Source organism: Manis pentadactyla, chromosome 4 (genome assembly GCF_030020395.1).
Source record: "Manis pentadactyla isolate mManPen7 chromosome 4, mManPen7.hap1, whole genome shotgun sequence".
Classification (NCBI taxonomy): domain Eukaryota; kingdom Metazoa; phylum Chordata; class Mammalia; order Pholidota; family Manidae; genus Manis; species Manis pentadactyla.
The window spans coordinates 55,042,858-55,058,265 of record NC_080022.1 but is presented as its reverse complement, the minus strand read 5'-3'; the positions used below and the strand labels follow the sequence as shown (position 1 = coordinate 55,058,265).

Below are 15,408 nucleotides of genomic sequence, written 5' to 3'. Positions count from 1 at the left end.
CGCTACATTCTCTTTCCAATGAAAAGCTAGGATTTTTGTAGTTTGCTACAAAGAAGGACAAAAACAAATTGCTAAGTGGTATTGTCATCTCTTTGCTCTATTGTTTCAAAAGAATTTAGCCAAAGAAGCTCTATAGCTGCCAAGCTGTAGTTACTGTGCCAGTACTCACAAAATGATCTTTCCAACAGCATCTTTGGCTAAGGAGCTAATTTAAAGAAGCATAAATATCACATAGTCTCCTAATGTTTCTCAGTATTTATTACAAGGTAAGGAAAACATAGTTTAAATATTCAAACTGATGTCAACAGAAGCCTCGTTAAACTTGACTAACAAAAATGTGAGCAACGGTGTCTCACGCATAGGCCGATGTGATGAAATGATAGGAGTTTCAAAACCACCTCCTTTGATCTCCAAGTATGTAACATCAGTTACATGTTAAAATGCTCTATTTAGTTTTTTTTAATAAAACTTCTGAAGATGCTGCTACATCCGCACACCAGGTTTTTGGAGTCCACAAATGGAGTACTATTTTCTTCTCTTTGTCTCATATCATGGGAGCCCTAGAGGTAACCTGCCTTTACTTAATATCTTCCTTTTACTTTTATCCTTGTTTTCAGTTTTTTTCTCATAAAAATATTTTTAAAAGCATGTACCATAAATACTTCAGAAGCCAATGAGCCGGTGGAATCGACTGCCTTTGTTCCTTTGATAAGTTGGACTTTGGTAGCATTTCTGTTATCCTTAGGGCTGTGATATCAGCCAAAGAACACAGTACCCGAGGGAAGAAGATCATAGCATAAAGCAAAGAGGACAGTACTGCTGGAAACAGAGCCACGTATGAGGCAATGTTCAGTGGTAGGTGACCTCAGTATGACTTTATCTTGCTTCTCCTGTGGTTTTTCTCAAGTCCATACTGCTGTACTAGTGGGGACAGATTCAAGGGGAAAAATTCCATTTTGGACTTAAAAAAAATGTCATCTAACTGGTTGTGTCTTATGTCACGAAGCATTTATGCTCAGCACATGTCCGTGGCATTCCTTCAAGGTGTCCCTTTCTCTCCACAGCTCTTGGCTCTCCATGGAAAGCATATGCACAGTTCTGAAGGATTAGAGGCTGCTAGGTTTCTTTTAAAAAAAATAACATCTTTGAGGAACAAAGTTGGATGACTTCCAAGAGAAATGATTTGTGACTTGGAAAGAGCCTTTTTTGGTTTTACACCTGGCAAGGGTGTAGATTCAAGTGGGATCTATAGTTGACGGCTAAGAGGAAAACCACTAACATACCCTAAGCGGCCCTAAGGGGCCCTCAGGCCAACCTGGGGGCACCTCAGGGCCTTTGAGGTTATCTCTCCTGGAGTTCACTGGAGTCGGCAAGCTGAGGTCAAGGTGTAGTTCAAACTACTCTGCCTCATGCTCCTCTTCTGGGAAGCTGCATCACCACACATCCATCACATTCTGAAAGCCTGGGCATGCATATGATGGGAAATTATTTAATACTACTTTTCATTTGCTTTTATGCAGGATGAAGTAAAGCTCTGGTATGGTTTTAAAAAAATTTACTGAAAGACAGACTGTTGAAGGCCATGAAATGCAAACAAATGCTTTTATTCTTTGAAAAGGTTCTGAAAAAGAGGCACATTTTTAATTTTGAAACATGCAGAGAGGCCTCATAAGAAGACTTACCTTGCAGGTTGACTCTGGAGACAGGAGGCTGACTGGCAGCTGGGGACCTCCTGTGGGGACAGAGGAAAAACAAAGCCTGAGTCTCTGTAGGAAAACCCCCTTCACGTATCCGCATGATCCCTGAAGAGCTTTGCAGGTCATAATGAGTTATCAAGTGACATAATGCTACCTCCGGACAGCGGGCCCCTGTAAACACTGCTAGATGACTGCAATTGTCTCACATCCAGATGGCCTGGAATTTCCCTCTGCACAGCCTTCTGGATGCTCCAACTTCCTAGGGAGGAAGTCATTTATCCCAGGTCCCTAACCAGACCCTCTGTTCTAGGTTTCCCTGTTTCAGTAGGCCCTCCAAAGATATGCTGGTTCAGGAATGATACCAGATATCAGAGTGGATCCCAATTCCTTTGTGCAATGTTGTAGAAAGTTGTGCCAGAGGAGCCTTTAAAGCTCAATCAGTTCAGGCCTCCCATTTTTGTTCCTCAGGAAACTGAGATCCAGAGAGATGAAGTCAGTTACCATGAGTCACACAGCTCTGCCCCTAGGAACAGTAAACTGGCTTGCTTAATTTATGGAGCAGTTTTTTCATGGAGGAGTTGGGAATTATTCTATATCATAACAAGCCTGCTGATGGCAAGAGTCAAATGAAACAAGCAAACAAATGCATGCTCCACAAAAACCCAGGCTCCTTCTTTTCTTGTTTTCCTCTTTTTCTTCTGATATCCCTACTTCCCACAATTTTGCTTCTGTCACCATCCTTCTCATGCTTTGCAGAATTTCTGCCAGATTCTCCAGGATTCCCAGTGCAGTACAGTTTCCAGCATGTCTGTCAGAATTCCTCCCTACCTCACATTTCTTTTCAAGACACTGACTGGCTGATTGCTCTCAAGCATCTTGGACCTCTCCTTAGCTGCCCTTTAAAAAAAATTTAAATGGTTCAGTACAATTAGTGTTCAATATAGAATTCCTTAGTTTAAATGTAAATTTTACATGGGAGGGAAATTTTCTTTACTACTGGGTCCTGGGATGATCTTTGACATGCCAAACACTCATTAGATACATAGTAAATGGAAGAATGAATGAATGAATGAATGAATGAAGGAAAGAACTAACTTCTTAGTCACTTTTTCTTAAACATGTGCTATCCCTTTCTGACAGTGCTCAGGCCATTCCTCTGAGAGCAAAGCTCTCTCCACAAAAATCCACACATTTAAATTTTACCTATCATTCTGTGATACTGAAATTTATAATAAGAAATATATATTTGGTCTTTGTCTCCATTTCTGGCACAGAGATCCTAAAACCCTTGGGATTTTGTAAGTCATGATGGTGTTAAAAAGTCTTTTTTCATGTTAATAAGGTCACCTATGGAAAGCCTCTGGGGACCTAAAGATGGGGGAGCTGGTTGCCAGGAGAACCAACCGAGGGTTTATTAGAGGGGGGGAACTTTTCAGCACCACCTTGGACCTCTAGGGAGAGGAGCTGAGCTGGAGATTGAGTTCAGTCACCAAAAGCCAATGTTTTAATCAGTCATGCTTGCATAATGAAACCTCCATAAAGGACTGGGTTTGGAGAGCTTCCTGGTTCATGAACACAAGGAAACTAGGGCAATTGGCATGCTCAGAAAACATGGATGTTCCCCACTCTTTCCCACATACCTTGCCCTATACATCTTTTCCATCTGGCTTAAAAGGAAAAAAGTTATATCCTTTTATTATAAACTGGTAATCAAGTAAATAAAATGTTTCTCTGAGTTCTGATAGCCTCTCTTGCAAACTAATCAAGGAGAGGGGTCATGGGAACCTCTGATCTATAGTAAGTGGGTCAGAAGCACAGGTGACAAACTGGTGGGGAAGCAGTCTTGCAGGACTGAGCCCTTAACCTGTGGAATCTGGCACTATTTCCAGGTAGACAGTGTCAGAATTGAGTTGAATTGTAAGACTTCCAGCTGGTGTCATGAAGGATTGCCTGGATGTGTAGAGAAAAAAAATCCACACAACAGAATTGGTGTTAGAATTGTACCTTCAAAGATCAAATGGCATCTTCTGCAAAGGATGTCATCCTCTTAGCTAAAAATTGATCCCTCCTCTCATCTCCCATGGTGCTTTATTTGTACTTTCACAGTTATTTCCTGTTACAACTCATATGGGCACATGTTATCACCACTATTAATCTGTGATCCATTGATGGGAAGATCCAGTCCTGACCTCTTTCTGTGTATCAGCTGCAACACCCAACACTTGCCTCTACAACAGTAAGAACTCCATACATATGGGTGAATTGTTGATCTAATGAACTACTGATGGGAAAATGATTTGAGGATTCATAATTGCATTACAAATATTTTCTCTGGTTTCGTTTCCATCTACAGAACTGGTTCTACATACTATGGCTATTTCTCTAACACGACGTGCATGCTGAGCCTTTCATATGTTTTCCTCACTGACACTTTTCTTCTTGAAGCGGCAAACTCGCTCACATGTTCTAGGGCTCCACTCAGGCGCCATTTCCTCAGAGGACCCTTCCCTCCCTGAGTTGTCATTGTCTGTATTACTTGTGATTTCCTATGCTTGCTCATATTATATGGCAATGCCCATCTTTCTGTAAGTCTCTTCAACTCATGAGAAATTTAAGCAAAAATCTCATTCATCTTTGTAACCCAAGAATCAGTAAATATTTGCTATAAGTATTCAGTATGTATTCATTGGATTAATAATATATTTTTCATAATTTTATTTTATCTATCTTCTTGAATTCCAAAGAAGGCTTTTATGAAAGGAGGCATTGAACTAGGAGACCCTAAATGTTGGAAGTCTCTGTTTTCTTAGCAGTGTAGCTACTTATAACACCCAATTCTCCCAATGACTTCTTGAAAATTAAACAAATTACATAAATTCCTTTGACCCAGGAGTTAATTTTGAAAATACAGCTTTTATTTGGAGTTGTTAATTCAGATAGGCACCTGTGTGTGTAAGCTTTGGAAAGGCAAGAACTATGTTTATTTGGTTTGTCATTTATTTTCAAGACCTGGTACAAAGAAGAGGCTCAAGACATTTAAAATGAATGAATGACCTCTGGAAGCTACATTACCACTTATGGGCATGTGAATGCCAATTAGAAAACTTGTGATGAAAGCCAGAAGAAAATGGCATTTGTTGCTCAGTTTCCAGTGGTCCCCAGTTTATGGATGAATCATAAGTTAAATGCCTGGGTTTATGTTAATTCAAACAAACAACACTGAAGCCTTTTGTATGTTGTGAAGATGGTGATATTAACAGGGAGGATAACATGACCATAGCAGTTAATACTTTTCAGCCCTGAATAGTGCAATGCAGAAGGAACTGGACTATGAACAAAAAGACAGAATTCTAATCCTGGTTCTGGCACCTTCTAACCGCACAGCCCTGGGCAACTCACTGAACCTCTCCATTTCTTCCTCACTTAGGGAAGGCAGGCAGCAACTAATGTTTACTGCCAATTTACAGTGTTCCAGCTCCTGTGTGAGGGCTTTTAAATATTCTTGCTCACTTAACTCTGAGGAAAGTTGGCCAGGTTCTTTCCAGCTTTGAATGATCAAGATTTTATTATTCTCAGCTAATTTAAATCTTATGCCAAAGGACATAAAGCAGGGAAAGACACTTCAGGTACACACTGGAAAAAAAATTGAGTGGTTATTAATTCTTTCTCAAAGATTATACACATATTGATTAAATTATGCCTTGGAAGAATGTTAACACAGAGATGTTACCTGATTTCTTGATAGCCACTGGTGACACCTATGGTGTTAGTGACACAGCTGAATGGTAGGGGACACCTCTTTGCTCCCAGCTCTATTCTCTGGCTATTAGACTGCTGAACAGTAGGCACTGTCACTCACATGTGACTTCCAGAACAGTTCTTGAAGCCAGTCACTTATCTGAATTAACAACTTTAAATGAAAGCCATATTTTTAAATTAACTCCTGAGACAAAGGGAATATAGGTTTTCATTTGAAGCCAAGAAATACAGGCCCAATCAAGCATCCCTCAATAGAACACTTTATGTAAGTGCAGGGAAATCACCTCAACAGGAACCTTGAGATTTTCACCCTTTGGGTGGTAAAGCTCAGGCAGACAATGTGCTGCTCTCATGCAGAGCAAAGAGCCAAGAGATAAAGGAAATCTTGACTTATGAGAAGTATAGTTCTATGTGGGAGTTCCTTTTTGTGTAATAAACCACACTCTCCAGATGTCTCCTGAAAACCATCCCAAGGACATAAATTATTGCTTGGATGTTACATTCAAGGCAAGGAGGGGCACCCTGGGACCCAAGTCAAACATCCCAGAAAGCAACGTCAGAGTTTCATGAATCTTACAGTTTCAGTTGTTAAGATATGTGAATATGTAGGGGGGGAAATGCCCTCAGTTTAGTGGATCCATCTCTGGCAGACATTCTTATCTTCAGTTTTATTTATTTGTGTGAGGGTATCAACTCCCTGGGGATAAAACAGAGGACATTAAATGGGCCCTCAGTTTTCCAATCTGCCCCTGCCAGGTGCTCTATTTGGGGCTGAAACCCATCCTTGAGTTCCCAGCCTGGGTTAGGCTGTGGTGATCTCAGGTCCATGGGGTGACGCTCTAGCTGTGGAGCCCCGCCTTGAGCTTGGCTGGTTGGTGTTCGTTTCAAGGAAGCTCTTGAAATCAGTAAGAGGACCGATTCTGCACAAATATGGGTATGAATGTGAGGAAGATCATTAGACATAGCTATCCTATTGCTGGAGATCCGTTTGGTGAGTGTGGTTTGGTTTGAACGAAAGGTGACACAAAGCAACATGATTTGGAGGGTGGTCGTCAGTCAGAGGGTGAGGGGCTCAGGATCAGCTCTGCATAGAACAATTATGACCTTTGGGTATAAGTTTCTGCAGGTTTATGTGGCATAAAACCCCCAAGGCTATGGAAAGTCCTGCATTAGGTGAAATAGCTTATTAATCAGCAGGGTTACTATTAACAGAGGAAGAACTTCCAAGACTGTGCTAAAAATCAGTAACTGAAAACACCCTCCACCCGTTCTCTCTGAAACAGTGCAATGTTGTGGCTTTGAGTCCTGCTGTGCTAAAGAAGCCTTTGAAATGTATCCTCATCTAGCCCCTTCCTCCCAGTTTCCACCTCTATCAACTTGGTCCAGGGCTCCACTCCTCATATTTTAACTTCTGATAACACTCTCCTACCTTCATGTACCTCCCCCAGGCTCTCTGAACTTCATTTATTCCATGAGCTCTTCTTAAACGACTCTGTTCCAATGCCTTCAGATTTCTTCCCGTAACACAGAGCACTCAATAGATGTAGTGAACAGAAAGATTTGAGATGATAGAAAATACATATATTGGTCCCTGCCCCCTTCCTGGCACAGAGCTCCTAAATCCCTTGCAGTTTCCTGGGTGACAAGAGCACTAGAAGCATCTTTTGTTCTAATGAGGTGACACTGGGTAGACTCCTGGATGGCTCCTGGCTAGGGGCTGGCCACTAGAAAGACTGAGCCATGATTAGAAGCATGGAGTTTTAGCCCTACCATATCCTCCAGAGAGGGGAGAGGGGCTGAAGAGGGCGTTAACAATGATCATGCCTAGGTGATGAAACCTTCATAAAAATCCCAATAGGAAGGGGTCTGGAGAGCTTCCAGGCTGGCAAGCACGTTCACATGTTGGGAGGGAGATGTACTCCAGCATCGTGAGGACAGAGGCTGCTCTGCCCCAGGCCCTCCCAGGCCTTGCCCTATGACTTTCTTCATTTGGCTATTCATCTGGTTCTCTTGTCATATCCTTTAATAAACTGGTAAATGTAAGTGTTTTCCTGAGTTCTGTGAGCTGCTCTACAAATTAATCAAACCTGAGAAGGTGTGGGAACCTCCCACCTATAGCTGGTGGGTCAGAGCATAGGTGATAACCTGAGTTTGCAACTGGCTTCTGAAGTGGGGGTGGGAAGCAGTCTTGTGGGACTGAGCCCTTGACCTGTGGGATCTGGCTCTGTCTTCAGGTAGAAGAGTACAGCATTGAGTTAATTATAGGACACCCAGCTGGTAGCAGAGACTTGCCTGTTGTTGTAGGGGAAATACCTCCACACATTTGGTGAACAGAGAGTCAGAGTCAAGTGTTACGTGTGAGTAGGAAAGGAGATTCACAGGGAAGAAAAGCTAAGTAGGGAAGAACTGGGTTTTTCATATATACGAAAGAAAGAAGAGTTTTTTTCTTACAAAAAAGCACTACAGTGGGATTCAGGAACAAATGACAAATCCATTCTTTTTTTTTTTTTTAGTATTCTTTTTTCCTTATTTTGTATTCTTATACCTCTCTCCCAGCCATCTCCCTCCTTGGTCTGGTTGCCCTCTGTGGTTATTTCAAACCAAGAGCTTCTATGATCACCCTCCACCTCAAAGGCAGGAGTCCCAAATTTCAAGTGAATTCCAAGTCCAGACACCAGGTTTCAACTACTACTCTGCTCTTCACCAGAAGTGGTATGTCCTGGCATAGGTTATTTAGTCTCTTAAGCTTTGTTTCCTTATCCAGAGTGAGGGCAACAATTCCTGTCATAAATACCCTTTATGACTAGTTAAACAGATAGTAGTTATTAAAACTGCAAGGTGTTATACTGTTCCTGGATTCAGCAAAAAAAAAAAAATAAGTATCAATTTTACTAGCTCACATTTATTGAGCACCTACTATATGCTAGGTGCTGTTATAAATGCTTTACAAATAGCAGTTCATGAAATCCTCAAAACAACCTTATTTTACAGATTGGGAAACCTTATTTTAAAGATATAGAGAGGTTAATTAACATAATTTTCAAGTGGTAGAACTGGATTATGACGCCATTAAGGAGGGCCCCAGAGGCTATATTCTGTAAAGAAAAAAAAAGGTGGAGAAAGAGAAGGGATCACTGCTGAAAAACTGATTTTCTAGATATTTGGTGGTTTTTCTCCAACAATTATTTATATATAAATACATATGAATGATGAATATTTATGAAGCACACACTCAAATGTGAGGCATTCTGCTAATTCTTGGAAATTCATGGAAAAGTAAATGTAATTCTCAAGGGCCCTCAAGGGACACACAATCCAGTGGTGGACAGAGATCCAGTCGAACGGTGTGATGACGTTTGTAGAGTACTTGGGGCACTCAACCAAGCTGGGGCAGTCTGGGAAAGCATCCTGGTCCTTCTTTCATTTGTTGAACTCCTATTGTCTCTTAAGTGTTAAGGGTATAAAGATTAGTAAGATCCAGACTAATTTGTAACATCTTGCTGGTCCTAAAATGCTGCGTCACTCCATACTGCTTTCAAATTTAATGTGTATCCTAACTTAGCTTGAAGGGTGAATTTTCATGCAATAGCTTTTGTTTGTTTTTAATGCTGTTGAGTGGCTTTGCCTTTATGGAAGGGATTCACAACTCCACAGAAAGCCCAGCTTACTTATTGGATGTTCCATGAAGGTTTGTCAGCAGAGTGAAGTTGTTTCTCACGCTTCGCAAGCTGGCAAGGACCTACAACGAAAATGTTTCCAATGGTTAGGAACAAAAGGAGATGAATGAGCAGGTTCAGAGGCCACACTTAGAAACTACACCCAGGCACAGAATGAGAGTAAGCCAGGGCCAGCAGGATACATACCTGGGCAAAGGGCGTTACAATCAAGTCATCGCCGTGTCTGGTGGAAAGAAAGAAAAACATTTAAAAATGCATTTGAATTATAACTGGGACGTACAAGCTGTAATACTAAAATTTGTCAGCACTAGCAACACAAATGTAATACAAGTCCTTCTGCCTGGATATAAAGCAGGACAGATTTAGGCATGTATGGGGATCTCAGGGACTGGAGAAAAAGCGTAATGACCAGGTTTAGGACTCATGCATTGAGAGAGACTACACATAAAAAAAGCCTGCAAGTCAGCCTATCCTCAGGGTATATTCCCAGGAAGAGGTGACCCAGAGTACTGTAATTCAAAGGGACTTGTGGAGTTGAGCTGCCACAGCCAGGAAATTCAGAGGGAGGGCTGCTCGCACACACACAGAGTTGGAAAAAATGGCCTAACAGTCTGCAGAAAGGTTAACTTTGGATTTCCTGGCTTTTGTTGATTTGAACCACAGGCTTAATGCCTTTTATGGCATAACACAGATTTCTGTCTGGGAATCCCATTACTTTTTGTTTTTAATATAATTTTTTTCTTAAAGTACCCAAGGAAAAGCTTTTAATGGGAGTGTATGGGCTGAACCTACTATAAACGTATCACTGACGCTCATTTTGTCTCAAAGATCTGATTAAGCTGTACCTAGTATTATGTCAGTCTGGATTTAGGAACAGTCAGAAGTGGGTTTTGCACTTTGTCTCTGGCATAAGCTTTGATAAATAAATCTGTTTAAGCCCACATTCGGCAAACTCTCCATTAAAGTCATTAGAAGACACATGGGCCTGATGTGCAGACACAAAATCAGGCCAATTTGTTATCACAGTATGAGTCCTAACAACCTCAGAGAAGTTGGTTGACAATGATCATCCTTCACTGTCTGATCTTCCTTCAGTGTCCTCATTATTTTCACATAAACATGGCACCTTATTTGTTAACTCTGAGTACAACCAATGATTATCAAGCACCCAGTACCAGGCATTTTGCAAGGCCTGGGAATCCAGAGTTGAACAATGTACATGCCCATGTGGGCATACGGGTCTCTTTGTCAGCATGGGCTTTTACTCTTGGGGTCTTGTTTAATACAATATTTTCCTTTCTGCCTTTGCCTTTAGATAGATGTCCCCCTTCAATTCAATCTAGCAAACTTGTGCATCCACTTTCTACAGTGACTATGAAAAGGATACTGACAAGAGTAAGCATTCTTTGCACTATCAACACCTGTCAGGCCTGCGCTGGGCAGTTTATGTGCTTTAGCTCATTTAATTCTTGTCCCAAAACCAGAGGCAGGTACTCTTCATATTCCCACTTTATAGATGATACCAAAGTTCAGGGCTTAACTAGCACATGACTAATAAGTAGAAGAACTAAGACTGGTTTATTCCAAAATTCAACACTTTTAACTATTTTGTTTACTATTTTATGATAACTGCATAGTTGACAGATTAAATAAACAGAATCTATGACACCCCCCAAATTAAAACATAGTAGAGGAGACAGAAAAATATTCAATACACTGAAATAGATATTATAAAAGTAGAATGAGAAATACAAATAATGGATACTCACTGGGATACAAAGGAGAGGTGATCATTACAGTCTAGAAGAAGTAGGAAGGACTGAACTGAATTTGTGGTGTTTGAGGCACACTTTGAAGGGCCAGCTTTAAAAAGCATGGATGGCAGATGCTTTCAGTGAGAGAAATGGCAAGAACAAAGGCATTGAAATGGGACAGTACTGACCAGACTCAGATGCTTAGTGGCTGTTTGGGTGGAGCTGAGCACATGAAATACAGACATTTGTAGAGAATAAGACTAGAAATTGTGCCCCCAAAACACACACACACATAGTAGGGACAGTTATGGACAATGATTGTGGAGTTGGTACTTAACTTGGTAGGAAGTTGAGTCAGTGGAGGTTTTTAGTGAAACAGGCAAATAGAAAGGTACTGTGGAAAGTAAAATGCTATGGACACCATGGAACTGGCTGGAGAGGGGCCAGCTCCCGGAAGAAGAGTTAGGGGGAAAATGCAGGAATTCAGATGAGAAAGAATAGGTGTAACAGCGGAAGAAACAGGGAAGGACAATTTGAAGAGACCCTAAATGTCTTACCAAGGACTTGGCATTTAATTGGATAAGGCCTCCAAAAGAAATAGTATTTTCAGTTTTAAAAATGGGCATCTGGGAAAACAGTGAAGCCATTAGTAGAAATAAGAAAGCACGGAGGCACTGGGGGAGGAGATGTGTCACTTTCCCACATGCTGAGTTTTAAGATACTTGTTGATACTTTGGCAAAGACATCAAGCGGGAAGGCTAAAGTAAGGGAACTGGAGCTGCAGAGTTAGAAGTTACCTACAGTAGTGGGTGTAGTTAAAGCAATGGCAGGGAGTGGCTTCCAAGGTAGGGGCAGACACAAAGGGTCACAGGGAGAGGCTCAGGGTTCTGGGAGAGGAGCAGTTGTGATAGTAGGGACAGTGCAGGATGGTGAGCTGCCTCTTCCCAAGCTATTTCCTGAGGTCATCTTTAGATGGGTGAAATATCTTGCTATTTGTTCAGATATTTACTGGGAAGGTTCACATATTTATAAGAGTTAGAGTTAAATAGATTGTCTGTGGCTCCTGGACTTCTGAGTCTAAACACCCAACAAAAACTAAGTAATGTAGGCTCATCCCAAACATATGTAGTATCTAAAGGTAATGTGTTTTTGCTTGAATGGGGAGTTACTAAAGCTGCACAAACTAATGATTAAAGGCAAGTAAAGAAACATTAAACGTGCACCATATCAACACATCTTTATCATTATGGAACTTCTGATGTAGGAGTGCGGGAGAGAGGAGCATTCAGAAGCAACACATGCACTTGCAAATCCCCAGCACTGGCTCCCTTGAAGGATTTGAGTGTCAAAGGCTGATGCTGTATGTCAAATAATGGCTGTTAGAGAACTGATCATATGACTTATAGCAAAGAAGTAAAACAAAACAATAACTCCCCTTTGAGTACAGTCAGATTATGTACTATTCTGTTTTTAAAATCATAATTGATATATTAAAATGACATGGAAATAACAAAACAATCAGTTACGAAAACTGACGTACTTCTAAGTTTCCTGAACTACAGGAGAAGGCAACACCAGGCCAGGTATTCAGAACCAGGTCATGAGCAACATCTAGTGACAAAACTAGCACATTACAATCATACAGAATAATGAGCAGAGGTCTCCTCTCAACAATGAAATTTTCTAGAAACCAAAAATGCTGCTTCCCAGTGCTACACTCTGGATTATTTTAATTTCTCTTTTCATACCTACACTTAGAATTTCACTTGTACTTTTCTTTTAACACTGATTTTGGTCTGTCTGACCAAGGGACATTCAGTATTGTAGTTTAGAGCATAGATTGTGGAGCCAGATAAGATTGGTTTGTTTCTTAGTTGTACTATTACTAACTACAAGACGTTGGGAAACCTTTCTATGCCTCAAATTCTTCCTCTGTAAAATGGGGTGTTGTGAGAATTAAATGAGTCATCGTATATGTACAACTCTTCAAACAGTGGCTGGAACACAAAAGCACTTTAATTATTTATAGTTATTGGTGCTTATTAGTAATGATACTTATGATAATTAAGGAATTGCATATCTATCTTCTCAGCTAGTAAGAACTTCCTTAAGATAATCATGTCTGTCCCTATTGTAGTCAAGATAACTAATATTTATATTGTACTTTACAGTTACAAAGCATTTTCATGTACATTATTTGATGTGATAATAGACTGTCCTTGGCCCTAGGGAATGGTACAACCACCTGTCTTGTGGGTCAAGCCTGAAACCTCCCTCTCCCTTCACTCCATAGTCAACCACCAAGCCCTGTTGGTCCTAACTTGCAAATATTTATTAATTGCCCCCTGGATCTGCTCTAATGTACATTCCCATCCTCTACTACATGGATTACCAAAGCAGCCTCCCATTTGGCTCTTGGACTCTAGTCTTCGGGCTTGTCTACCCTCCAAACAGTTTTCATACTGTAATCAGAGCTATCTTTCAAAAACATTTGCCTGATTATGTATGCTCCTGCTTAAAAGGCTTTAGAAGTTCCCCACTGCTTGCCTGAGGCATAAAGGCCAATTCCTTAGCATAGGCCCTTCATGATGTGGTTCCTGCTTCCTTCTCTTAGCCTCATCTTTCACCACTTCCTCATCCCTTCACATCTCTGCCTCAGTGGTACTGAGCTGTGGTTCCCCACATGCTCCTGACAACTAGGGAGCTAGTTAGCACCTTGCCCCTCCTCCTGCAGCCCCTCTGCCTGGCGAGCTCCTTTCACTTAGCTGTCATTCTTCAAAGTGGGCTACTCGCCCTGCCTGGCCAGGCCTCTCAGGGTTCTGTGTGTACCTCCCATGATTGCCCTTATCTGAAGTTATTAAAACTGCCTTTTGACTTACTAATCTTTTAGCTCCCTTGAAGACACAGGAAATGTCTTATTTGTTAGCAAAGTACCTAAATTTAAGTAAATTTTTGTTAAAGAATGAATATGACCCTCACAACAGGTGGAAAGGCCGGCAGAGCAGAGAATAATACTATCATTTTTATATTTCATCCTCATTGAGAGTTCATTTATGCACTGATAGCCATATGGCTTAATCATCTAGACCCCCTGGGTTTAAGCCTTGGTTCTCCATTAACTGGGCAGGTTACTTAGCCTCTCTGTGCTCCACCATCCTCATCTTTAAGACAAATTACAGTACCAACCACCTTGGGGTTCTGGGATTAAAATATGCAAAGTACTTTAAATATCATATAAGGAATGCTCAATAAATGTGTGCTTTTACTTACAGATAATTTAAACACTATAAAAAAGATTTATTGTCTCAAAGCCATGGTCCTAGTGAGTGTTAATGGCTATAAGCCTAACTCAGGTCTTAGATACCACTTTGCACCTTTTTGATAGTCCATCAATAAGCAGTTCTTAAATTTAAGTGGGCTATTATTTCTGCCTTTCCTCTTGCTTGTTAGGCCTCATTTCCCTTGACTCTTCCCTTTGGAGACCACGGAGTCCTCCCACAAATGGTAGCTTTAAAAAGCTCCTTATTTTTAAAAGGATTTGCAAATACAATGCCCAAATGAAGGAAAGATGTATCTTCCTTCCTGGCAGCTTTGCAGTAGGTCCTCAGAACTTGGTCCTGTCCAGGGTGGTTTCTGCCACAGTTTTGGGCAATATAACTAGCCTCACCAGTTTCCAGTACTTTATGTTCCCATTGGGAAATCTGTACCTTGGTCAACTACGTTAGAGATGACTGCAATACAGGAACTGAATAGAAACCAACAGATTATTGCCACATCAAGGAAAGCATCTGAAATTTCCTTTTGGGACCCAGTGGTGATCTTGTTATCTTTACTAGAAAGCATTACTTCAATCTCTCTTTTCTTGCTGTAAGTTAAAACCACTTTGAATTTCCCATTCCCATTTTTACTTTTAATATCTTTTCACTCACTCTCCTCACTTTTATTTCCTGTTACTCTTCTGAAAGAGTTCAGATGAGAAATTTTAAAAAGCTCTAGTGTCGTCTCTATTAATAAGATTTAATGTAGAGGAATTAGGCAAAGTTTCCCACGTCTTACGTAAATTCATGACTGCTTGTGCTGGATATGAGGGCTTCTGAGCAGGGAACACCCTGTAGCCCCACCCAGGGGCCTTCACTCAGGACTCCAGACCTACCATTGTCCCTCTTTTCCTTAACTCTATGAGTAGAAGGCAGGAGGAGCAGTGAGAGGCTCAGGGAATATTGTACCTCTGATTGTTTCAATTCACCCTGAAGAGAAATAAGTGGGTGAAATACTTTGAGAGCATTGTTTCAGTTTAGCTAAGGTAGTTGTATGAAACTGGATTTTCCAACGTGGTCCTGATAAAATGAAATACCAGCAGAATCTGGATATTATTCAAGCTCCATTTCTTATTGTGCTGAGAAATATTAATTCCTAAACTGACAAATGTATAAAAGTTTTACTGCAATGTTAAAATATGGCCAAAACAAAATGTTGTAGTATTTTACTCACTCAAAGATTTTAATATATCCTGTTAGCAGT

General features: G+C 40.8%; 1 protein-coding gene across 2 annotated transcripts in view; it reads right to left on the bottom strand.

Moving 5' to 3' along the window:
* PDE4B (phosphodiesterase 4B) overlaps positions 1-15,408 on the bottom strand; it is a 431,325-nt gene that overhangs the window by 94,230 nt on the left and 321,687 nt on the right. For both annotated transcript variants that reach the window (XM_036911326.2, XM_036911327.2), the window contains 3 exons: positions 9,320-9,356; positions 9,125-9,195; positions 1,683-1,732 (listed from right to left, as the gene is read on the bottom strand). In XM_036911326.2, the coding sequence (XP_036767221.2) occupies positions 1,683-1,732; positions 9,125-9,195; positions 9,320-9,356 (158 nt within the window). The remainder of the gene's footprint in view (positions 1-1,682; positions 1,733-9,124; positions 9,196-9,319; positions 9,357-15,408) is intronic.